Consider the following 25,812-nt stretch of genomic DNA (forward strand, 5'->3'; position numbering starts at 1 on the left):
GGCCAGGTCGGACACAGGGGCTTGGAGAAACCTGCTCTAGTGGAAGGGGTCCCTGCCCGTGGCAGGGGTTGGAATGGATGAGCTTCAAGGTCCCTTCCAGCCCAAACTATTCTGTGATTAAGTTACCTAATGTGATGCAGTGTGATATAGCCAGAGGCAGCAAGAAGAATGGGGTAGAGGATTGCTATATGTTGCACAAGAAACAGGGCATCTAAGCTGGTCCTTAGCAGGGAGCTAAGTTTAAAATGTTTGGGAAGCTTCTGTGCAGCAGAAGAAGTAGTAAACAGATCAACCACAGCTGAAAGAGGAAGAATTCCCTGGGATAACTGCAGCTGGTTTGGGAGGAGCCTGGGATAGTGCCTGGTGCGAGGCTGTTGTGTATCCTCTCCAAGCTGGATATTCCATTACCGCTTTTATTGTTTCAGGTGTTTAGATCAGCTGAAAACCTCGGGAAAGCTTAAATTAAGGCTCCCCATCTTTGCTTCATTTATTTGGTGTGCTTGTATCTTGAGACTCATTCTTGTTCCTTATTCCTCCCCACGTCCAGTCAGTGTGGACTGGAGCACAGGAGGAGGCTCGCTTACGTCACCGCACGGTGACGTCGCCGAGGCGCAGCCTGACGTCACGACACGTCACGCGGAGGCGGGGCCAGCCCCGCGCGCGGGGCGTTGCTAGGTTACCGGACGCCGGGAGGGGGCGCGGCGCCGCCGCTGCACTGCGACGAGGCGGGGCCGCCGCCGCACCACGGCGCTGGCGCCCGCATCACCCCCCTGCCATCCCGGCCTTCCCATTGGCTGTCCCCGCCGGGAGGGGGCGGGGTTTCGGCACACGCCCGGCTCTGATTGGCGGCTGCCGCTCCCCTCACGCCGCTCCCCGGGAGGGTGGTGCTGGGCGGTGGCGGTGTGTGAGTGCGCTCCGGGCACGGCGGTAGGGACGGGGCGGACCGGACCGGACCGGGGGTCCCGCCGCCCTCAGGAGACCCGGGTGGGCTCTGCCGGGGTCCCTCAGCGGGACCGGCCGCGCTCCGCTCCGCCGGGCGCTTGTCCCGTCCCGCTGCCTGCCCCGGCGGCCGCCACGCCGTGAGGAGGAGCCGCTGCCTGCCCCACCGCTGTGCCCCTCGCCTGGGAGCCCACCAGGTAACCCCTGCCCGGGGGTAGCGGGAGAGCTGCCTGCAGCCGCTGTGCTGGGTGTCCCCTCCGCTCCCCGGCCCCCCGGTGCCGCTGACCGGGGTGGGTGCCCGGCAGCTGCCGGGGGGCTGTCTCTTGTCTTGTCCCTATGGCTGAGGGGGGCTCCCGCCGGGACGGTGCTGCATGAGGGGGCTGCTTGCACTTGTAGCATCTTACCCCCAAACTGAGCTGATTGTTGAATTTGTTTTACTGAAATACCTCATTTTAACGTTTATTGTCTTGTATGTGGGAAACTACAAAGTTGGTGCTGTTCCTCTCCCCCACCTTATTCTGCACCATCACTTCCTTGCATTTAAGGGTTGTGCATGAAACCGCGTGCCCATCCCACCATCTTCACCTTCCTGCAGGTTATGCACCTGCAAGGGGATGGCAATTCCTCGTTTTCAGGCTGTTTATTCACTTTAAATGAAGAAATAAATCAGTGTTGTGTGAGGCGGCGTGTTTCCGTAATGTAACCGACTTCCTGCATAATGAATTAACGCTTCATTTAAATCACGTCAGTTTTATGAGATGTTAAGGTGTTGAGAATATTTTGCATCACTCTAAGTTAGGATTTTAAGTATTAATAAAAAATCCTATTGTCATGTATCTCCATATTGTGCCTCTCAAAGGAGTTATTCAGAATTAAGTAACTTTTTTCCATCCAGTTTCCATAGCCAAGGAAAGGGTTAACCTGAGCTTTACTTACAGTAACAAACTGGAGAGAATCTGTACAAGTTGCCTTCTCCATCTTAACAATATGATTTATTAAAGGCTGTATATTGCTCTTCTGATGGGGTGCACCATTCTTGCATGGGACTGAATCCTCTGTGTGTCTTTATAGTTCTGATAGGGTTTCCTAAAGGACAAAAAGGCAAATGTTAAATATCATGTGAAAAGCCACAAAGAGGAGTGGCCTTCATTTATCCTTGCAGGAATAAGCATACATAGAACTGTATTTTAGTGCACAGAATAAGCAAATAATATTTGAGACAAAGGTTTCACCGTCTCAGAACGTGTCATTGCATTTTAGAGTACTTGTCATCCCTTCATGGTTGGGTTGCTTCATGCTCCACAGTGCTGATGTGTTTGTGACAGCTCACAACAAAAGATCTCCCTTGAAATTACAGACTTCATCCCAAAATAATTGCTTTTCTTTCTTTCTTTGATTGCTCAGTTCAATATTACTGTAGAACTAGTCCTTAATATGGTGATGTATGGAATATTGACAGTACTGGTAATTTCACTTTGATTAAGTGTATTTTATGGTACAAGACCAGGGGATTCTGATACTCCTCCATTAACTTAACTCACTAGACACAGTTTTAAACCAGCTGCTGCTTGCATACAAGTTAGCACAAGAAGTCAGCTTCATATTTTATAACTACTCAGGTTTGCCACTAGTGCTGACCTGTTCTGGCCCAGTTCTTTCTCTTCATAGCAGCGGTTATGGTAGATGTTCAGTGCTCAGATGTAATCAATGCTGACATCTGTCTGTGCACAGACAGTGAGATGTCTCCACTGTTGAATAACCACAGTGACACCACTTGATAAGTACAGTCAGGGTGAGGATTGAAGGGTCAGGGACGGATCTGCCTTTACCTCATAGTGGCATCTATCTTAGCTGGAAATTTGGTCTTGTATTGTCTGTGAAGGACCCTTGTCCTTTAAAACTAGATGTTTAGAATGCTTTGCAATAGGGTTCATTTAGGATTGTTAAAATGGTGTGACATTTTGTATTGGACTTGTCTTCTGTGTTTTATTTGTGGACTTTTTTCTGCTTTTAATCTCATAAATATATGGAACCTAAGAATTGTCTTGGTGGGTCTTGGGATTTTTGTTCCCAGATACTTTGTGCAAGGTACTTTGGAGAAGGTCCAAGGTGCTTTCCAAAGGCAAGACCTTACTAAGATCTTTGGCTGTGAACCTTTACTGTGTTCCATGGTGCTATGCATTAAACCAATTTTGAAAAAGGAAAAAAACCCCAAACTTGTCTCAAATTGAGAGAGTTGCAGATTCTTTTTCTTTAAGGTGTTCACTTCTGTCATTATATGCTTTGCTCTGATGTTGAACTTCAAGTTGAAAGAATAAGGGGTTTTAACCTGATAATCCCAGCTAATCAGGAGTTCTGAGTGTCTTAGCACAGCTCAAAAGTCATGTCTTTAGGAGGAGAGCTGAAAGACACTGAGTGCTGTGTTACCTGGCTCCAAAGTAGTATCGATGGCGCTTACCTGGGTTGGCTCTTTATAATGAATGTCATGACTGCAAAACAAATAGGCAGAGCAAGAGGAGACCAGAGCTGAGCACTAGAAAGTTTGTGGGGACAGATAAGTGTACTTGAATGTAAGTAAATGTAAATTAAAATCCTAGAATCCTAGAATGGTTTGGGTTGGAAGAGACCTTAAAAAATGTCCCCCGGTAGCTTAGGCTGTTTGGCTGTTTATTCTGAGATTGTGGGAGGCCTTTTGTTGTATTGGAGGGCTCAGTGGTGTGAATCCCTCCTGGAAACAAACAGCTTGAATGAATGGTGGTGGGTAATGCCTGCTGCTGTTAAGTGGTTTTGGTATGCTTTGCACATCCCCAGGGTTCTGAGGATGCAGATATGAGTACATAAATGCTGTCAAGTGAAGCACTGCTACTTGACTGTAATGCTGTGGTGAACTTTTCCCATAGTTATTTATGGAGTGCTGCAGTAAATATAGATGAAGCTTTAACAAAGCATGAAGAGAGACTTGCTAATAACATTTTTCTTTTCTAGGCTTAAGTAGCCAAAGATGAGTCGTGGATTTTCAGAAAACAACAACTTTCCATATGACAACAATCAAATGGTGTTGGACATGATCCTGTGTTCCCTCGTTGGTGTTCCACAGCCTATCAACTGGGACAGTGTGGCAAGGCTAGTTCCAGGATATACATCCAAAGAGGTGAAGTTACTCATAAAAGAATTCAAAGCCTGAACAATGAAGTTAAACATGTTCTGCATTTTATTTCATTAGGACTCATGTAGAGTAAGAACAAAAAATACTGGAAAATACTAATTAAAAAGTGGAATTAAAAAGTAGTTGTGCTAACATACTTCAAATGACATAGGATTTCCATGGCAAGGATAGCAGTACTCACTAACCTCATGTAGATTGTAGTACACTTACTAGCAAACCTGATAACTTTCTATGCTTGTCATTACAATCCTGAGGAAGCATGAGTTACAGATCTCCATTAAGTAGCTAAAAGTGCAGTTGCTTCTTGCTTGGTCCCGCAAGTTGTGGAGTTTACTTTGTTTGAAATAGAGTTGGAATTAACTGTAGGTTAACTAGGGTTAGTACCTCCATGTATTTAATCTTTCTGGATTGCTCAATTTCGTGGTGAAATGCTTATTTGGTAATTTTTAATAATGATTTTTAGATTTTCATTTCTGAGGGGATGTAAGGTAAGAGGAAAATATCTTTTGCCCTTGTGATTCAGCAAAGCTGGAAGCAAACAAGCCAGTGATCTTTACATTCTTGTAAACATAATCAAATGTGTCAGCTCACATTTATAACATTGCTATTGGGCATCAGTGTAACCTTGTATTTAGAACATAAAAGTGAATGATTGGGAATAGAAATGTAACATTGTGGAGTGTTACAGGGCTTTCAACTGCTTGGCAAAGCTCTTGAAGGAGGGATCTGTACTATTTACATTTCATTTTGCAGACAATGCTGTGCACATTAAGCAAATAAATACCTCTAAAAATATTGGTGAGCACTCTTTTCATATTAATTAAGATAATGTGATTGCTTAGTACCTGTCTGATTACTCTGTTTTAAAAGAACAAAGTGTCTCTCATATGTGGAGTCCCTGTTTAAGGCAATTAAGTAAATGTATACCTGTGCTTTTGTATCTGCTATATATAGAAGACTGGCATGGTAACGAATCTGAGACACTGCATTAGTATCAGGAGGATGTCACTGTGTGTGCCTCTCCTAAAGGGGCAGGTGGGATTCAGCAGTATCAGTTAGCTCAATCCAAAATAAGTACATAAAACTGCTGCTTGAATGGAGCCTGATGAGCTGAGTCACAAGAGGGTTACCTATGGCATTAAGCAGATTTACTTGTATATGTAAATTAGCTGTGTGTAGGATTCTGCTGGACCAAAGACATGATTGTCATTGTATGAATTCAAATGTACAAAATTGGAAGACTTCCTAGTTCGTCAAAACAAGGAATGGGAAGTTAACAGAAGTGCAGTGGAAATCACCAGTCCCTTTTGTCCAAATCAGAGTGGAGGTCGGAAAGAAAAAGAATAACAATTATGAACCAATTACTTTAACTACTTTTAATAATATTTGACAATGCTTATGGTGAAAGAACTACTCACAAAATGAGAATTGAAACTCTCCCCATGACTTTCCCCTTTACAGATCAGGCTTAAACTCACAGGGTTTAAGGAAGTACAGATTGAAACAGGTTCTAACTTATTTTTTCCCCTTTCTGTTAGTGTATTTAATAAGGGTAAATATTACTTATTCTAGTGTATATTTTTGTACTTTCCTGACACCACTAATGAAGTAGGAAGCATTGAAAGTTTAGTATCAGTAACTTTTCACATGCAGAAGACATGAAATACAGTATTTGTATCAAGTTATAGTTATTAAAAATGTACTGAAAGCTACTGCTTCATTGTCCTATCATTTAATCTTGTGACAGTGTGCAAAAAGGTTTGATGAACTAAAAAGCAGTGGAAGTTCACCTGTTGACAACCAGTTTAATCCCCTGATGGCTGCTGGTGGGAGTCCTGTGGAAACTTTAGCTACATACATCAAGTCCTCCTTGCTCGATACACAGACAGAGTTTCAGGAGCCTGCTATTGGGCAGGATTCCATTACTATAACTGGTATGTTTTTTAGTCATTCTGAACTATGTTGGCTTTGATTATAATCAGTATGTGCATGCTTTTGTGTCCTGAGTGGTAAGTCCACCCAGGAATAGGAGTTACTCATCTTTGAAAAAGTCAATTATAAATACACTGCATACATGAGGTCACTTTCAGTTACTTTAGCTTAAGAATCAATGTTTGTTTGGGCATTTTAATAGTTTGTCCTTCCCAAAGGCATAAATCCTTACACTGAATCCTCTGACTTAGTATTTTGGTGGGGAAGAGAATTACTCTCCTGTTTTGTATCCCCAGTGTTGTACTGCTATACTTAACAGCTATTTGCAATCACATTGGGCTGTGTTAATAAAATAACAAGAAAGTTGTGTAGAAAATCTGCAGAAAGCTGAGAAGGTGATCCCTTGAGGTCTGACCCTTCTCCCCCAGCTAAAAGCTGTGTTTGCCATGTGGCTTGATGACAAGATGACTACATAGGAGAACATAGAGTAGCTACTTTTTGCTGCAAGACAGTCTTGCAATGACACATAATATGCCTCAGTCAATTATCTGTTCCAGTAATAATCTGGCAGAAGAGGGGCAGCCCTAATAGCTTTATTTCAATCACAGCACAATTAAATGTTAACATTTCCTTAAGTACTTCTGCTGTAAGCAGTTGTAATTCGCTGTGTCATAGTTATTCTCTGATTTTTCATTGTAGAGTGAGATGTTTTCAGTTCCTTGTAGGACTTGATAAACGTGTTGCATGAGAAATTTGCTTCATTAATGAGTAAGCAGTTTCTGTGTTAAAAGTTAAAATGACAGTGAAGTGGTGAAACTAAGTGTTCTGTTTCAATGTCCTTCACAGTGCTGCAGCTTCCTAGTAACTGTTCTCTTTGCAGAAGAAACCCAGCTGTTTGACCTTTGCTGGAGAGCAAGGAAAACGTTTTCAATAAGAGATGATGTTTGAAAACTCTATATGGAGTATCTAGACTGAAAATGCTTCCAATCAGCTTTCAGTTATGGCAATGTTACATGCATGATGTGGAATAAATGCCTCTTGCACCCACCGGTGGCTACTTAAAAGATTAGTAGCTTCCCAGTGGGTAGTTAACAAGCTAACTCTGCTCATAGAACTCTAATTGAGTTGTCATAGACAATTAGTGCATGTTTTCTCTTTAACAGTGTAATACATATAGCAAGTATTAATGTATTTAAGTACCCTAATCTTTCCTATTACAAGATCCTGGCCTAACATTTCGTTCTGTTTTCTTTGTAGCTTTAGATAAATTATTTTCACTTTTTATATGTAATTTATTGATATGAAATTAGGATAATTAATCTTTTTCTGACAGGCTTGAGTGAACTCACCTGAATATTTGTGAGGTACTTGTATCTTTCAGAATTGGGGATTTGAGAAAAGCCTATTTGTAAATGTTTTTTTATGTTTAATTACTTCCTAGTGGATTTATTCACATCTGCTTATTGTTAGGATCAAGAAATTTGGGCCCATTTGGATTTGTTTCTAGACACCAGTAACAGCAAGAAAAAGCAATCACACCAAATGAATTTTGAGCTGGATTCTGGTTTTGGCAGAGTTACAAAAGCTCATGTATTACTTGCTAATTATGTGGCAAACTGCTGTTAAATACCTCTGAATACATATTATGGCAGTAAACAAGTGTATGGGATAGCCTTTTACCCAAAGTGTTTATTCCTAATTCCAGAAGTCAAGCAATTTATATTCTCTGTGGGGAAGGAACAAAAAATGATAGGAAAAAATGTATGGTGAACTTCAGACACTCCTGTTAGTTTGGCTGTGCTGCACACACTTGTCAGCATTATTTCTTTTTCTTTAATAAATAACTTCAACGTGTTCAAGGTAAACTCCTTAATATTTGCAGACAGAACTCTCTCATACATTATTCCACCTTCCTTTTAAATACTCACCTTATCTCACATTCAGATTCTGGCTCAAATCTCCCACTATGGCTATCTGAATTCTAGCAAGGGTCATCTGCCTGCAATGAAATGGCTGCCCTGAAGGCTGTGCCTGACCCAGCCCCTTCCAAGGTTTTTCTAGGGTCCCTCTAGTAAATCTATCCCCTTTATTAACTGTGTTACGGCTATTATGGCCTTACTAAGGCTTAAATCTCTAATGCCTTAGGAGAAAGTTTTGTTTCTTCTGCTTCTAGTGTAATAGCTTTGCTTTCCTGAGGGGTATAATTACTGTGTTCTGAACTGTACACAGCTTCTAGATCATTTTTGGTGTCAGTCTGATATAGTTATTTAGCCACAAGATGAAGAGGTGTATCTTAGTCCTCTTCAGAAGAGTACAACCTTGTACATTACACTAGAGGGAGAAAATGCTTCTGGAACTTTTTCCCTATAAATCTGAGAGTAGAAAGTAATCATGGAAAATCATGACCTTGCGGGTTTTCATCATGGAAGACAATATGTGCCCTTCCATTATTTAAAACAGATAATGACCTTTGTGTTTTATAAGCAAGGTTATTGGTGTTTCAGGTTGCAGTAATCCATTACTCTTGGAAAAGTTATTCAAATGTCTGCTGGGATTGTCTTAACCCTTGACCCAGAGCTCACTGGATTTGGTGACTGGATCTCCTGGACTTCAATGGGGTTTGTGTCCAGGTTGTACTGCTTGTAGTGCATTTGTGAGGATAACCTGTTTGAACTAAAGCACAGCTGACCTTTATTCCTAGAGTAAGTTACATGTCTAGGGCAAGACAAATCCCATGGTCTGCTTTCTTTGAGCATTGTTTTATATACTCTGCTTTAAGCCACATGTTTGAGAAACTTGGCAAAAACACATCTTGAGAGGCTTCTGTTTGGAAGCAATTGATTTCCAAACCTAACACTATGGATAAGAAGCAGAGTTAGTCTCAAATTGTTATATCCTGGTGGCAAAGCTTCCCACAAGACCCACATTCCATAAAGCAGAGAAGGAGAGCTAAAGGAATGGATTGCTGTCCTGGAAGGAAATTCTGAAGACTCAGTGAATCTTACTGCTCTGTATTGAGACAGAACCAATCTGGGTTTGCAGCCAAGTGTCTGGGCAACCTGGCAATGCAGCTGGTCTGAGTTCCCAGTGCATGGCATTCAGAGCGGGAATTTGGGTTAGCTTAGTAGCCTGTATGGTAGCAGATTTGTTGTTGTGTAACATTGCTCCACCATGAAAGCTGCACTTCAGCTGCGTTTCCAAGATGATGGACTAAAAAAGGTCAGGCATTTTTTGTTCTAATGTGCCTTTTCCCCTTACATTTAAGGAAGGCCCAGCACAGCCTCCACAAGGAATTGTTCATCAGAATCTGAGAAAGGTCCCGTGCATAAAGGTGGAGAAAGCACTGATGAAAGCCAGGGGTAAGATATGTGTGTTTATCTAGGGGGTTATGGAATTGACAGAAAGGTGTCTAAATTGCTCATACTTTTCTACTACCAGAAAGAAAACAGCTGGGAACATCCTAATAAACACTGTAAGACATCTTGGAACCTTGCATTGCTACAGAAATACTAGGGGTTGGTTTGGGAATTACTTATGTGCAATAGGGAGAACTCATTTATAAATCTGTCCACAATGTTCCTGTGAGTGATTGATCACTGCTGTTGTGAGAATGGGAAACATAACCTGATTTAAAAAAGAAATGAAACAAGATTGGTGCTCAGTAACATTTTAATTTAAAAAAAATGTTCTTTGAACATGGATTTGTCCCATATAAAGGCAGGAAAAGAAAGCTGAAAATGAAAAGTGCAAATAAAATATTTTCCTATGAATTCAAATAGCAGTGATGCACACCACTGGTTTTCATACTATCAGGTTCCTAGTTTCCATATTATACAAGTACACATAGAATAAAGTGTGTGTTTGAAACCTAATGGTAACCATCTTCCTCTAGAGACAGCATTTACTGATTCTAGCTTTGACCTTTTTGTAAGAAATAGGCATTTTAGTATACAATAAAACAGTTTTAATTGCCACAGATGTGAATTGCTATTGTATGCTGTTATTGTCCTTGGTACCTCAGTAACTTAGGCATATATATCTGCCTTTTTTTCACAGGAAAATTAAAAAGGTGGAACAAATAAATTCTCCATGTAATTCAGGTAGTATCCCATAACAAACTGGTGACAAAACTGGGGCTTAAAGCTGAAAATTTGCCTTCTCTGGTCCCTTAACAATTAAATCACTCTGATTATGTGTCGGATGATATGCATCTGTGTTTTTCACCTGACAATGCCATCAGACAAAGCTCCTGTCAATATTTTGTGTTAGTAGTTAATAACTGTAATTTGTTTTCCTTCTGTTAAAAAAACCTGTTAGTGACATCAGTGTTGCAGTGTGTGATACAGATTTGGAGATGAGATCTTTGTTGATGGGTTTTGGTGGTCTAATTGGCTAATGGTCCTAATTTGGTTTGTGGTTTGTTTTCTTTTTGAGGCCAAATATGGTGATCCATGTGTGTGACGAAGCAAAAAACCTCAAAGAAGATTTTGTGTGTCCTCGTGACCTTTTGATTTCAGAAATGAAATACTTTGCTGAATATCTGTCTGTGGATGCCCAACGCTGGGAAGAGGTGGACATTTCAGTGCACTGTGATGTTCACATCTTTGACTGGTTGATAAGATACGTTAAAAGGAACACTAAGGATTCTGAAGCTAATGAAATGCCCACTTTAGGTAAAAGGAAATGTATAGGTCATGGAAAATTAATGTTTTTTGTACAGTTCAGCCTCAGCCTATTTGTTTTCTGACTGTTGCACTGAAGCTTGTCCTTTGTTAGGGAAGTGTTGCAACAGAGATCCTCTGGTCATAAGAATAGATGTCTCCAACTTGTCATCACTGGTAGTTCTGAGGAAATATCCTGATAGTTGTAGCAGTGAAAAAGGTCTAATATGTTTTGGGATGTGAGGGTTTAATTAAGCTTCTTTAGACCTCTTCTGAACAACAACAGAATAGCAGTTTTAAAATACTGGTGATGGTTGGGTTTGGTTTTGTTTCCCTGCTGCTCCCCATTGATACGGTTGCAATATTGTCTAACATTTCAATGCAGTCTGATACCATGGTAGGACTTTTGCCTTTATGAGTTTGAAGCAAGTTTTAAATCTTTTTAGGAGCCTTTGCTACTATTTTTAAGCTTACAAACAAATGAGAATAGAGTTACGCCTTGCAATGCAAAAGGCATGTTAAGCAAAATCTTAGCTGGGTATGATGGCTATAGAAGGAAGGTAGTCTAATAGTGTAATTGTTTAGTCATTATATACTTATGGAACCACCTTTTACAGTTTTTATAAATTCCAATTTGCTACAGTTGTACTCTGGCCACCAAATTGACAAGCCAAAACTATGTTTCTTAAGATAGAAAATCCTCTACATAGTGGGAATGGCAGGTTGATCAGTAAAATAATACTTAAAACAGATACTAAATATGCAGAGGGAGGGATGTGATATGAAGTTATCAAAAGAACTAATGTAAACCCCCCCCTTTTTTTTTGTTGGCTTTTAGAACCATCAAATGTCATCTCAATTCTTATTTCTTCTGAGTTTTTGAAGATGGATTCATTAGTAAGTATTAAGAAAGATTCTCTGCCATAAGGACACAGTTAATTAAGAGGTATCTGAAGAACTTGTTTCTTTTGCTTTGGCTGTTACAGAAAGAGTTGATGCAATGAGAACATTTTCAGATTTTTCTACTACCTTTCTAGTTAAGTGCAGCAGTCTGATATTTGCAGATTCTCAATGCAGAAAGACTTACACTGTATGTGTATCCAGATGTGAGAGTGGGTCTTGGGTTTGCTTTTTGACGACTGATCTAAAGTCACATCAGTATCCGACTTCTGATATGTTCTATCAAAAAAGATTATTAAATCAGTGAATACTTTTGGGTTATATCCTTTTCACACTGAAGACATGTCTGCCTTTTAGGATCTAGTTCTCCAGCTCTCTACAAGTAATATCTACTGACTTGCTTGTTAAAATGTTTGTCAGAAGTTCTCTTACTGGGGTGAACCACAATTAAATACACAGTAAACATAGCTGAGATACAGGCAATACTACATATGATGTGTGCTGTGCTTCTCTCTTTGCAAGATGTTGGAAAGTGCCACTTGTTGAGGATGAAACATTTGTTGAGTTGTGTTTTGGTCTGTAAAAACCTTTTGGAGGACAATATAAACTAACTCAGAGTCCTGTTAATTCAGAGTTTCCTTTAGACAAACCTGAGATCTGTTTCTTATGTATAAATTGAACTAAAATAGTTTTCCAAAACACCACACTCTATAACCTGAAAGTCTTGAAGCAATTGGTAAATCCTTCTGGGAGAGATTTATCTGGAATTCTTTAACATTAGATATAATGTTTCTATTTTTCCTAGGTAGAAAAATGTATTCATTATTGTCACAAAAATATGAATGCTATTGTAGCCACACCATGCAACATGAATTGTATCAATGCTAATCTTGTTACTCACATTGCTGATCTCTTCACGCACAATGAAGTGGAAGAGCTGAAGGACAAAAGAGACAAATTTAAGAGGTAACATTTTCCCTGTGATACACACAGTATTTTGAAGTAACTTTGTAATTGCATATTAAAATTATGAGCAAAAGGAAAGGCCACACTAAGAGTGTGGCATGGACAAATTATTCATGAACTCTTGCATGGGAGCCAGGATTAGGGTAAGGAACTCTTTATGGGATGACATGCTCCTATTTTGTAGAGAATGGTTTGGCTTCAGCACCCAGTGAAGCCTGATGTTTAGACTTAGAATTTAGGGTGGCTGGAAGGCTGAGTAGCTGTGACGGTGTACTATTTCATATGTAAGGGCTCCAGCTTAGTACCAAGGTAAGGGCCAGTTCTTGGAGCACAGACTGGCAGGCAAGCAAGGTGAAAGTAAGAAATTATTTTAATCAGCAGGGATAAAGACATTATAATTTTTAGCATTAAAGTTAAGTGTAATTTCACAGAAACATTCATTAATAAAAGGTCTTTTAGTTAAAGTAGAAGCTGGCAATTTTTTATGGGCAAACAACATAATAAAAGGAAAAAAAGGGATCTTATTCTTCACATCTGTGTGAAAATAGGAGATGACAGGCCAGCAACCAGTTATCCACACAGATTAGTTTAAAGGAAAATTGTATTAAAAGAGATTATTATTCTGAGAGAAATATGGTGACTTTTCTTATCATCAGAATGTATTTGTTAGTCTCACTCTACATAAGACAACCTTCAGTGTTTTCTAATGGGTAAGCTGTGTTACTGTCATTAATAGTAAACTTTTCTGCAAGAAGATTGAGAGGCTCTTTGATCCAGAGTATGTAAATCCAGATTCTCGAGGCAATGCAGCAACATTGTACAGGTGAGGCCTTTTTATATTGCTACTTCAGTTGCAAAGGCAGTCCCCATGTTTTTGAAATCCTGCTCTTACTCCAGCACTTACTTTTGTTTTTTATAATCTAGGTGTTGTTTATGTAAAAAGCTGCTAACTAAAGAAACTGAAAGAAGAATTCCTTGTGTACCAGGAAAAATCAACATAGATCAACACGGGAATATTGTCTATGTTCATATAAGGTAGTGAATAAATGTATATTGCAAAACATGTTTCTTCAACTCTATGATTTTGCTGTGTGACTTTACAAAACTCTGTTTAGGAGTTACCAGATATATTACAAAAGGAAGTCACAGATAGAATGGAAGTGGAGAAACTACAGCCATGATTACTGGTAGGGCTGTTTTAGATTGTACTGCCTTAAACAGAAAATACGCAGCTAATTCCTTCATCAAAGGGGTTTAAAATATGTGTAACTGATGACAGATAAATTAAATTAAAGGCTGCATATCTGCAAGGCTTATTATTGAATGAGAGATCCACCTCTGCCACAAAAGAAAGGCTGGAGAGTACTTTCTAGACTGATTTTATGCTGTCAAATCAAATACTCAGCCTGCTTGAAGACTACTATAAATAAACTTTGCCAGTTCTAAAGTGTTTGTCAGAGAAGCTTTCAAGGACCTATTCTGCATGTATGGCAAATTCACTTGGCACAAGTGTTTAATTCAATTCTGTTTGATCCATGTTTGTGAACGGCTGGATTCTCTTCTTAACAAAGATCAGTGTGTGATCAGCTGCAGTTCCCTCCGTCCTTACATACCGCCTTTAAGGAAGGATGAGGGGAAATCAGTAACAAGAGACCTTTTTAATCTGATCCATTTCATTCAGAACAATGCACAGTTCAGTATCAGCTCCCCAAGTAACATGTATTTAGTGTTATCTCCACCAGCAGTTCCAAGGTGTGGACTTAGTTCTGCCTAACCAGCCTAAACAGAACCACATCTTGTGGCCCTGCCCTGCCTTATCAGGATCACTGGTGATTATCCACGTAAAAGTCATTAATTGTATTACTTCAGTTAAGCTGACTGTATGTAGCTGCTGTTCAATGCCTAGCATATAAATATACAGGGTTTAAAGTTAGTCAGAGGAATATTTAAGTTCTAATTGCTTGCCTTGTGGTACTTGTGACTGCTTTTCTACACAGAATCCTTTTACCATTTCTTGAATGAAGTGACTTTGGCCGCTAATGAATTCAGGCTTATGAGCTAATACATGCCTATTTTTAATGATTCTGAAAGTAGGTTTATGTTTATTGGTCCTCTAGTGGAGCCTGGAACTAAATTCCATTGGAAGTACTGCTTGCTTTGTCTTAGGATAGATGTATGTATAATAAAAATCAGTTCAGGCCAGGGCTTAAAACTGTAGGAAAAGAGATTCTGCTCTTTCTGAAGATAATATGCACCAGTGCAAGTGCACCTTCTCCAAAGAAGCATGTATCATTTAATCACTAGGAACAAAGTCTATATATTTAAGACTAGAAGTCTCAGATACATATATTTATCAAAAAGACTTGGTCTTGTGTTTTCAAACTTCTTCACTGAGTAATTGCTTTTGTGTTGCAGGTACATAGAAACAGGTTATGTTGGCTTTTAAAATATATAAATTGCAGTACTTTACCTCTGCTGCACAACATATTTATTACTTTAAAGACAAAAAGCTGCAGTTTGACTGAACTTGCCTGTGTGTGCATATTTTGATATCTTTGACTCTCTGTGTTGGGCTTTCCTCTGGTTTAAGGGTTCTCCTGATTTCCAAAAAGCTTAATACTTATCTTAGCTTATAAATTTGCAGTATATGGAGCTTGAGATGAATCAAGCTATAATTCTTTTCTTATTGGTAAGTTTAGGGTGCTGTCAAACAATTTAGGCTCTTCGTCAGGGTGTGAATTTAATAATGATTGTCCCACATTGTATCCTTCCTATTCTAAAATCTTCTGTTGCTATTCACCAGTGGAGCTCGTGTTGTTCTGTTCCTTTTCCACCTCACCTTTCTGATGCAGGTTCACAACAGAGTTATGACTCCATATGCAACCTGACCTCTTGCTTTTTCAGAGACAAAACCTGGGAAGTCCATGAGTATTTAATTGGCCTTCATGAGGAATTGAAATCTTGGAGGGATGTTTACTGGCGGCTGTGGGGGACTGTCAATTGGTTGACTTGCTCAAGATGTAACCAAGTTAGTACATTTTCCACTTTGACTTGTTTGTGGATGGTTTGGTGTGGGGTGAGGCAGGGACTAAAGCAGTTTGGAAAATATATGGCAATAAAACTTGGTATATGTTCTTTATAGTGCAAAACTGACTTCCATAGGTAATCTCACCTCTCTTTATCTCTCCTTTTATTCTAATGCAGTCTTTCCTGTGTACTGAATTCTCCCATTGCCAGTACCATTCGCAGTCAGTTCTTTATCCAGGTGTAGCAAGCGCTCTGGGCTCAACTGGGACAGGAGTATATCCCTGTTGTAACCAAAAAGTACTTCGATTTGATCCTACAACTCTCCCAAAGGTACTTCAGTACTAATTCACTTTGAAAAGAGCATAAGGCATGGAGGGGAGAGGGGAAACTGTGTGTTATGAAAATAGATCCTCTCCAAAATAAGCATTGTAAATTGTTGCAGGCTGGGACCTTGGGACGCAAGAGTTAAAAAGCTGAACTTCTTTTAATTGCACTTATGAAAGCAGTTCTTCCCATTAAGTATATGTGTATGTGTATTGCAGGGCTGCAAAGTGAGGGATCACATGGTTGATTTACCTTCAGAAAAAGGAGATGGGGATGCTTTGCTATCTCAGACTACTAAAATATTGAATGACCTGCTTCAACATAGAGATGTTATTGTTGTTCCTTTCACTAAGGATGAGAATAGGTAAGAACACTGTGTTGTGTTTCTGAAATAACAGCCTTCAACACTTAACACATGCACATCACATTTGATTTCTCTCCTATTTTAAAACAGGATATAGGGCTTTGTAAAGGTAAATTAGTTTTGATTGCTTTGTTAGAAAGTGGGAAGAGAAGAACAAACATTTTTTCTGTTGACATGTTATGCAGGCTTTTGGTCACTCATCCTCCATAAGCATTCAGTCTTCTCTTTATATTTTAATGGATTGCTATAAGAATATTCTGTGGCTAACTTGGAGGTCTGTCTTCTCTTTTCATGCATGATGAGTAAATAGAGACTGATTCTAAAGTGCAAGATTTGTTTTGATTTCACATCTTTCTCTTTAAGTGATTCTGGGATTGGTCTTGGTGATGAAAAAAGCATTGAATGTGATGTGCTTGTAGAACCAAACACGCCGTGGGGTCCCAAAACTGGAGAAATCAATGCTGTGAGTGCTAATGTTGGGGTTTTTTTCCTTCCCCCTTTTTTTTTAATAATTAGGATTCTTTCAAAGGTACTTTGAAGGATTCATTAGGCAGCTTTTGATAAAAAAGATTCAGTCATGCTTTAAAATACATCACATGGCAATATTTAAATAATTGCTGCCTTTGTTGTGTCTGCTGATGTAGCTGGGGATGTCCACATGACTCCTGCAAGTCCATAAATGAAACAGTAACTTGGATTGTGTTTTGGTTGTTTGGGTTTTTTGGGTTTGGATTTGGTTTCTCCCTGCCCCACAAGATGTGAAAGACTTTACTTTCCAGAGCTATGATGCCTGTATGTTGACATGTGTATATCAGATCAACAGAGGTACTCTCTAAGGCAAGTTTAAGAAGGCTGTTTATAATACTACCTCTGGTTTAAAGAGAGCTTTCATGCAAACATAAGTTCTTGAAGTTCTCCACCTATCATAGCTCAATTATCTGGATGGTAGCACAACGCTGCTGATTCCATGAGAATTTCAGGCTATCTGAAGCTTTCCTGCAACAAATGTGGGAGGCTGTTAAATTTGAGCTCCATGGCAGTCTGGCACATAACTGTCCCTCCCTGCCCTGGACTGCTTTTGGATTAAAACAAGCTGTAAATATTTCTAGTGCTAAGGTTTGATACATGAAAACATGACTCTGAATTCACTGCATTTAACCAGTTAGTGTTTCACAACCTGATTGAGGTTAGTCATTCCACCAACATTCCTGGTTAAAGATGGGATTAGGCCTTTTGAGGGTTACAAGTGTAGCTTGCTGTACTGTAACACACCAGTCCTATTTTTAGAATTCCAGTTACTTTCTTCTATTCAGATTATTATTAGTTCTTTAACTTACTGTGTCTTTCTCTCTCCGTGACTACAGTTTCTTTCTCTGAAGAACTGGACTTTACAGCTGGTTAGTAAAATATTTTGTTCTTAAATATTTGCTCTTCTGCACTTAGTAGTGATCTAGTTTGGTTTTTTTGCCTTGTTTTCTAGTGGATTTGGTGGAAAATCATAGAATCATACAATAGTTGGGGTTGGAAATGTATTTTCTTACTTTCATAAACTTGTAGTTTCCTGTGTTCTATGAATATGTGGCTAGCTCAGACATTTGCTACCAGAAATTTTCTTATTAATTAGGGAAATAGTATAGCCAGCAATGCATTGGGTATTAACCACGGATTCACACAATAATACAGGGTGGAAGGGATCTCTGGTGGTCATCTTAAGTATTCCCTCAAAATCAAAGCAGGGCTTTGAAGTTAGACTCAACTTCAAAGCTATACTACTTTTCTTAGTGTTATATCCACTCAAATCTTGAATATCTGAAGATGGAGATTGTGCAGCCTCCCTGGGCCACCTTTTCCAATGTTTGACTACTTGGAAGAAACATAAATAAAAGTGAGGCGCTGGCATAGGTTGCCCAAAGAAGTGGTAAATGATCCATCCCTGGCAGTGTTCAAGGCCAGGTTGGACAGAGTCTTGGGTGACATGGTCTAGTGTGAGGTGTCCCTGCCCATGGCAGGGGGTTGGAACTCGATGATCTTAAGTTCTTTTCCAGCCCAAACTATTCTATGATACTAATCAAAGGTTTGAAAGCACCCTCTAAACATTTGAGAATCACATTCTCTGACCTAAGTGTGCTGGAAGTTTGCTCCTTCAAGACAGATCTAACGTGTAATTTAATAGGAATCAAGCGTCACTTATAATTTGTGGCCCTCTCTTCCTGTCAATTAGAAACAGCAGTCATTGTTATCTGAAGAAGAGGAGTACACCACTGGCTCAGAGGTCACTGAGGATGAAGTGGGAGATGAAGAAGAAATATGCAGGAAACCAGGTACAGCAAGTGTCTCCAGTCATCCCCCTGGAAGTTTAGAGATAGGGATTCAAGGCAGCAGAATTCTTCTGGAAGCAGATCTTAAACATAAGGCATTTTTGAAAGAAATGTTACTTGATTTTTGTTTCTAGTGTTTCCATGTTTGGATACAAATTACCCCACTGCTCAATGCCATCAAAATCACTGGCAAACAAGGCAGGCTGCAACTGTTCATGTCCCAGATGGCCTCAGAGTAGCTTAAGGGTGAATTTTGCAGGAAACACTATCAAGTGCTTTTATGAAGTTTCACATAACTACACAATGATGTTTTTGCAGAATACTTTTCTGGTTACATACTGGAATGAATGGTGAATGTGGCTAGAACTGTGTCTGCTTTGAAGATAAGCTCTCTATGACCTCAAAAGATTGTTCTTTTTCTGCCTCCTAGATTCTGCTTTCCACCCTACTAATGAGTCACTTGAACAGAGGCAGTTCTGTGTTTGGCCTTGACTCAAAGGGTTTGGAGTGTACCAGTTTGTTTAAAATAAGAATGAACATTTTTGGTGTTTTGTAGTTTGAATCAAACTTGTTTAGTGTCATATCACTCAGCTTGGTGATTGAATTAATGCATCCAAAGATGATGTCGCTTCTATGTGTACGTTTAAACTTACAGTGTAACCACTCTGCATCTTAAATATGTACTTGAGCTCCTGTATGCTTCTCATAGGAAAGTGTTTGAGCAATCTGTGTATATTAGCTTGCCTGCAAGCAACAAAAGGAAAACAGCCTGTTCATTTATTCTGTAAAGGAAAAGAGAGGGGGGAAAATCCTTGTGTAGCTGAGAAATTCCAAGTGTCTGTGATGGTAGGAGTAGATGTTTTTTTCAATTAGCAGGGAGAAAGGAGAAATTAAAGAAGTCCTACAAGCATCCAAAGAAAGTGATTTCTTCACCTAGTGTTCAGAAAAAAGAGAAGCCATCTGACAAGGTAAAATCACAGCTGTGAAGGTTGTCTTGAATAACAAGGTCTATTCTTAAGTTTTGGACTTGACCTTGAAACATACTTAACATGGCTTTTCTTTCCTCAATAGTCAAGTTCCCGAGATGCATCTCCATTCATGTAAGTAATTCTCAAAATCCTTGAGAACATATTCAAGTATATCCCTTTTTGTAAACTGTGACTGATAACATGGTGTGCATCTTTCTTTTCTAACCAGCGTGAGTATGCAGCAGAACAAATGGGATGCCTCAAGGTCACTAAGATTCAACCAAGATGCTCAAAGAGAAGATGGTCTGTTCTTGCATGAGTTCAGCTTTCATAAAGTTAATATTATGCAAAGAAAATGGTTCTTTCATATAAGAAATGGCTAATTTGCTTAAAATAGAGCCACTAAGAAACCATTAGGTTGAATTTAATCTCAGATATAGCAGTGGGGTTTGGGTATTTTATTACTTTTTTTACTGAGAGTTGCTCCTCATTTGGAATAGAACAAATTTTGACGAGGTTAATACTCATCATCTGTATCCAAACCACACAGTAATCTCAGGCTCTTCCAAACTGCACATTCATACAGCAAGGAGCTCCTTTTGAAAATGTTCTTTTAGTGCTTGATTGGCATTTATTAGCAATCTCATCTATTCTACATGAGAAAAAAATATTTGTGGTACCATATGAAACTATACATTGTAGTCTTGCACACAGATTGAAAAATAAATGGGCAGCTTTGAGCCTAATCTCTTGGAAAACACTGGAAAGGAGGTCAAAATGTGCAGGAGAAAAAGAAAATGTGCATCCTAAGTGTATGTTTTTGTGGTTTATGTTCTTTCTTTGTAATGTCAGCACATAACCTGCAGAGATGGAAGTTGTGTCATCTGATAACTGTATAAGTATGCGAATAACATTCCCTGCATCCCTGTGCCATGTTGTCTGTGCAGATAAACAGAGATAAACATTCACTTCTTTCTTTCCCAGTCTTTCTGACTAAAAGTATTGAGAATTCTATTAGTTTGTTCCACCTTCTTTAATCTCTCAGGAGACTCTTGTTCATTTTTGCTGATTTGAAAACCATAGATTTTTCATCTCAGTGAAATGCCTCAGGCTCATTCTGCCATCTGCCAATAACATTTGCATTTACCGTCTGTGTCAGGATCTAGGACCTTGGTTGTTCAAGATTTCTATATGAACTGAAAAGGAAGCTAACTTTAGAAATACAGCATCACAAAAGTGTGCCTGTCATTCTTCTGACTTTGTATTCAGTAGCAAGGAAAACCTCTGTTCTAAATATTCTTATTTCTGACAGACCAGAGAAGAATGTCTGAGATCACAGGGCACTTAATAAAAATGAGACTGGGAGACCTTGATCGAGCCAAGTCAAAAGACAGCAAAGAAGTAAGATTTGTCCTGTCACAATGTAGTGTTTACAGAATTGAAGTAAGCCTTGTTTTGTTAACAAAACATCTATTCAACACTTAAGCTACAAAACTGAGTTTTATCAGTCTTCACTTTGTTCTAAGCATGATATTTTTTGGGGAAAATAATTTAATAGTTAAAGTTCACTGCTTTTAAGAACTGGGTGTGGAAAACAGGATGGGTTTAAAAGGTTTAGTGATGGGTTGTGATAATGACACAAAATATGCCACAGGTTCTGCTGAATATTAGTAATTATTTTAATGAAGAGTCACTGATTCGTTGGATTAGTGTCAAAACTTGATTGTTGTTGATTTGGTTTTGTTTTTTGTGGATTACAGTATGCAGGAGGCATTTATTCCAGACTTGAAGCACAGATAAAGGCCTCAGCACAGGTCAGCACACGACAAAGCAATGCTGAGAAGAATGCCAGGTAAGATTTTAAATTGAGAAAGCAAAACATGGATTTCAGGTTGGGGGTGGGTGTTTAAAGAAAAACCTGTCTTGTTTCATACACTTTTTTTGAATCAGCATCCCTTCTAGCAGGTTAAAGATATATAATGTGAAAGCTTCCTTTGTCAAATTAAACTAGAGCTGAGACAACGAAACTCTTTCATCCATGCTGGCAGAAATGCTTTATAGCCACTGGCATGGGCAGGGATGCCTCACACTAGGCTATGTCACCCAAGGCTCTGTCCAGCCTGGCCTTGAACACTGCCAGGGGTGGGGCAGCCACAGCTTCTCTGGGCACTCTGTGGCCAGCTCTCACTACCCTCACTACCCTTCCTTATCTCCAACTTCAACTTCTGTTTCAGTTTAAACTCTTCGACTTGTCACTACAGTCACTGATAAAAAGGATAACTGGAATTATTGATAACTGGAAAAATGTTAGCCAAGATTCTTTAGCCTATTCTTTACCTTTTTTCCAAAAACCAAACCTAAAAATACTCCAAACACCAAAAAACTTACATGACTGCCTATTGGTTTGCTATGCCTTAAATGGGTATCACAAAAATTAACTGAGAAGCTGGCACATCTCATGCAGTTGTGGAGCCTAGAAGTGGCCACAATTTGGCTAGCAGGTGAGCCTCTTGAGCTGCTGACCACCTTTTAAGGGATGGGCTGGAAGCTTCAAATATGTCAGGGGAATTTCTCACAGGTCTTATTTCTGTCAATAAAAAGTATGTGGCTTGGTTTCTGTAGAATTGGTGACTTCAAAAGAAGATATTTGACATCACAGTTCTTTCAGCTGTGTACCTCTGTATGAATATGTAGTTTGTGGATACAGGAATCCCAGCAGAAAGGCAACTTTCTCAGCAATAGATTTTGAAAATGAGAATATTTTAATGTGAAAGTAAATTCAAATACTGTACTAGATGGGGCTGGCTGGACAATAACTTACAATTCTAGCAGTAATAATGTCCATGTGTTTCTTATGTGTTCTTAATCCAGGTCAAAATCCCGTTTTGGTCAAGGCCGCCCAACATAAGGACTCATGAAACAACCTTTGGCCAGAATTCATTACTGCTTCCTGAAACTACTGCACTCTGTATGGGAAATGCACACCCTTGAAAGCTTTTCAGTGACTTATTTATTACTTTAAGCCTTGTAAATTATTTTGTGTGATACATGAATGCAAATCCAATAAGGTCTGTACTTATTTTAATTGTAAATATACTATTTCTTAAATTTAATTGCTTTTTTTGGGTTTTGTGTTAAGTTGCATAGAAAATACTTTATAAACCTACAAAGTTAAATTATCAGACTAACTTTATTTATGGGGGAAGACATAAATATTTCTTTTAGTATGCTAGAAATACTGAAAAGGGAAAAAGGCAAGACTACTGAATTGTGAATGCAGTCAGCAGCATGAACACAAGTTACCTAATGTATTTATATCCTGTAGTATTTGGTGGTACATTTCAGATCAGCCCTCTGGGGATTTGCATTTAAAGTCTGTGACAGTACCTTGGAGTAGTTTAAACAAAATCTTAATGCAATTCTGAGGCTTCCTTCTGTATCTCACTCAACTCCCATTGGTGTGAAGGTGGGTAGCAGGTAGAGACTAGACCTCCAAAGATTCTAGAAATGCCACGATGATGCAGTACTGCATCTTGCACATGAAATGCTTGCTTACTTGCTTGTGAAATTAATACTCATTCCCATTCCATATCCAATATCTCTTGCACAATACAATGTGTTGTTTCCTTCTAATATCTAGGATAAGAAGCAGTTCTCTCCCTTTTAATTATGCCATGTCTCTAAATTTTCAACCAGATATGCTGTTAATTCTGCATCTTTCCATGGAGATGTTTCATTATGAAGACTTATGCATGTAGATCTTTTGGGTCTAGTTACTTTCTGAAACCTGCCTGAATAATACTGTTTAGAAGTCAGATGCACTTTCAAGTCCTGTATTTGGAGCAATAGAATACAAGTTTGTATATGTGTAAAATCCAAGGCTACCAAAATGAAATAACTCGTCTAGAAAATACTTCACATTAGCAAAGAAAGTGGCAATAATGGCAATAATAATGGTTGAATTCAAGTAAACATATTCTGACTTTTTGAAACAGGTAGAAAGAGTGCTCAGGGAAAGCTTATTCCAGGCCACAGCTGTACAATAAATTGTGAGTTTGGAATCAAGTCAGCAAGATCCTGGGTGGGAGGGTGGCAATAGGGTAAGGAGAGGGAGATCATTGTTTAAATGCACTCTTCTCTCCATTCAGGCTCTTTTTGTCTTGTTTCTTGAGGATTTTCAGTAGGCATTAGAAGACGTAGGATAGCAATACTTGAAAATACAGCATCCAAGGTAGAAGGGTTTTATTGAAACAATTACAAATGAATGTTGTTTATTGTGTGTTTTGTCCAATGCTGTAGCAAACTCAATTGACAAAGCTGCATTTCAATGGCTTTGAGTTCGGACGAGAGTGGTAACTTCGCGGGAGTGCTTTAATCTTTATCAGATAAGGCTTTATTAATACCTCAGGCCTGTTTGCAAGTAGTAATGCAGCTTTAAGCACTTACAGTAACCACTGGAAAACTTGTTTGTTGAAAGAAGAAGTATTATAACATCAACCAGGTATGAAAATGCAGTAGAACAAGTGTTTTGCTACATTCTGTGGCTTCTCATAGAGGATTGTTCCAAACTCCCATGGTAAGCTTTGCTGTGAAAGTCACAGCCTGCATGTGTGTGTGTGTTTAGTTTGCCTAAAACTACTGAATAGAGGAGAAGGGACAATTCTGCAGGTTCTATTCTGTGGGAAAGTGCCAGTTCAATGTGCCAGTATTGTTTTATTCAGAAATATTTTTGTGCATATAAAAGTAACATACATGATGTTCATTCTTCTCATGCCTTGCCAACCACCTTGAGTTTTTATCTTGTATTAATTTTGAACATCTGTCTTGGTTTAATGGAAATAAATGTTGTTAATTTAACAAGTGTGTGAGTGTTTTCTCAGTACTATTGTCCAGATTCTGGTCTCAATCATCTGTATTTCTGATTGAATTGCAGCATCACAGTGCAGGCTTTTTACCTGTCGAGGACAGGATATTGTATGCAGAGCTACTCCAAATCTACAAGATCTCAAAGGAATTTTTATCTGCATTGAGTTTTGAAGCTGGATTAAAAGTTCATGAGTGAGCTGCCCTACAGATGACCCAAGTATGCAAAATACCAAACTAAGCCATGTTAAAAGCATGTTTAACTTTGCCTTCCACTGCCACAGTGCTGATCATACCATTTAAGCAAGTTGTTAAATCTATCAGTAAGATTAGTTTCCATGATTCTGTTTCTAGAAATTGCTATATTGATGTCCTGTATATGTGCAGTTGGTATGCTGGGAAGGCTACACTGGACATCCTGTTGTCACTTGCTGCACAGTGGAGCTGTGTCTGTTTGCTTGGTATCCAGAAATCTTGGAGAAAGAGCTGGAATCTTAAGTTCAGTAATAGCTCCAAGAGAAAGAGACAATGTGTTAGGAGAAATATGACAATACAGTTGCCCCAGTCTGCAAACATAAATCTATGAATAGCATGGGCATATTTGATGTCCCTGAGAGGACACTTCCCTTTGCCAGAAGGGAATCAATTTTCTGAAAAGCATTGCTTTCTCTTCTTATTGAGTGTATGGACACACTGTGTTGTGTTGGGAAACTGCTTCTGTGCATCAAATGCTTGAGCCATACATGAAGTTCCCTTTTTCCATTTAGGCACTTCCCTCAAAGCAAATTTAAAACCCTAAGTTACTACTTACATCCAAGAGAACAGTATGCATAAACATACACTGAAGACATTCCTCCTGCAGCTGTTCTTGGTGAAATCTAATCTGTATGAGCTGTACCACTATGTTCTGAGGGGCTTTTTTCTCTATGTCTTGTTAATTAGGAAGTAAAGAAGATTTCACTTATGTAAAATTTATCTCGCTACAGAAATAGATTTACTGTTGAATCCCCTTGTGGCTATAGCTATAAATAAAACCAGCCAAAGGCTTTTCCAGGCTTCAGGCCAAGTGACAGCCCAGACTGGCTGTCCCCCTGAGGTTAATATCTCATACTGTCTTTGAGCATCATGATGGTAAGGTTGCTGGGGAACCATCAGCCAGTCTGGAGGCTACAGCAACAGACAGCTGCACAGGACTGCATGAGCTCCTCTACTTTGGGAATGACAAGAGCTTTGAATACTGATTTGATATGTGCTATTGCAAGTGGGCAGCATCCCCAGTCTGGGGAGGACTGTGCACTCCCACAGAGCCTTTAGTAGATGCCTGTCACTTGTAGAAGTGTGTGTCCTGCTGATTTCCACTGTTGTGCCCTGCATGCTCAGCAAG

The 25,812-nt window shown here is 39.3% G+C and overlaps 1 protein-coding gene across 1 annotated transcript; it reads left to right on the top strand.

The window, feature by feature from the left end:
- Positions 1-945: 945 nt before the first annotated feature.
- SANBR (SANT and BTB domain regulator of CSR) lies at positions 946-24,422 on the top strand. Its single transcript, XM_034061202.1, has 21 exons — positions 946-1,136; positions 3,925-4,090; positions 5,853-6,039; positions 9,303-9,396; positions 10,472-10,710; positions 11,537-11,595; positions 12,404-12,564; positions 13,301-13,387; positions 13,489-13,599; positions 15,469-15,592; positions 15,769-15,921; positions 16,134-16,279; positions 16,643-16,742; positions 17,644-17,676; positions 18,501-18,600; positions 19,474-19,565; positions 19,669-19,697; positions 19,795-19,868; positions 20,878-20,966; positions 21,326-21,417; positions 22,437-24,422. The coding sequence occupies exons 2-21, from the start codon at positions 3,941-3,943 to the stop codon at positions 22,471-22,473; spliced, it is 2,157 nt and encodes a 718-aa protein (XP_033917093.1). The 5' UTR covers positions 946-1,136; positions 3,925-3,940; the 3' UTR covers positions 22,474-24,422.
- The last annotated feature ends 1,390 nt before the right edge of the window (positions 24,423-25,812 follow it).

Source organism: Melopsittacus undulatus, chromosome 3 (genome assembly GCF_012275295.1).
Source record: "Melopsittacus undulatus isolate bMelUnd1 chromosome 3, bMelUnd1.mat.Z, whole genome shotgun sequence".
NCBI classification, from domain to species: Eukaryota; Metazoa; Chordata; class Aves; order Psittaciformes; family Psittaculidae; genus Melopsittacus; species Melopsittacus undulatus.

What these genes read in the sequence shown, in the direction of transcription:
- SANBR (XM_034061202.1), top strand. Translation starts at nt 3,941, where the DNA reads ATGAGTCGTGGATTTTCAGAAAACAACAACTTTCCATATGACAACAAT. An exon ending in CTTGCTCAAGATGTAACCAA is followed by an intron (nt 15,593 to 15,768) that starts GTTAGTACATTT and finishes ATTCTAATGCAG; the next exon opens with TCTTTCCTGTGTACTGAATT. An exon ending in CGAGATGCATCTCCATTCAT is followed by an intron (nt 19,698 to 19,794) that starts GTAAGTAATTCT and finishes TTTTCTAACCAG; the next exon opens with CGTGAGTATGCAGCAGAACA.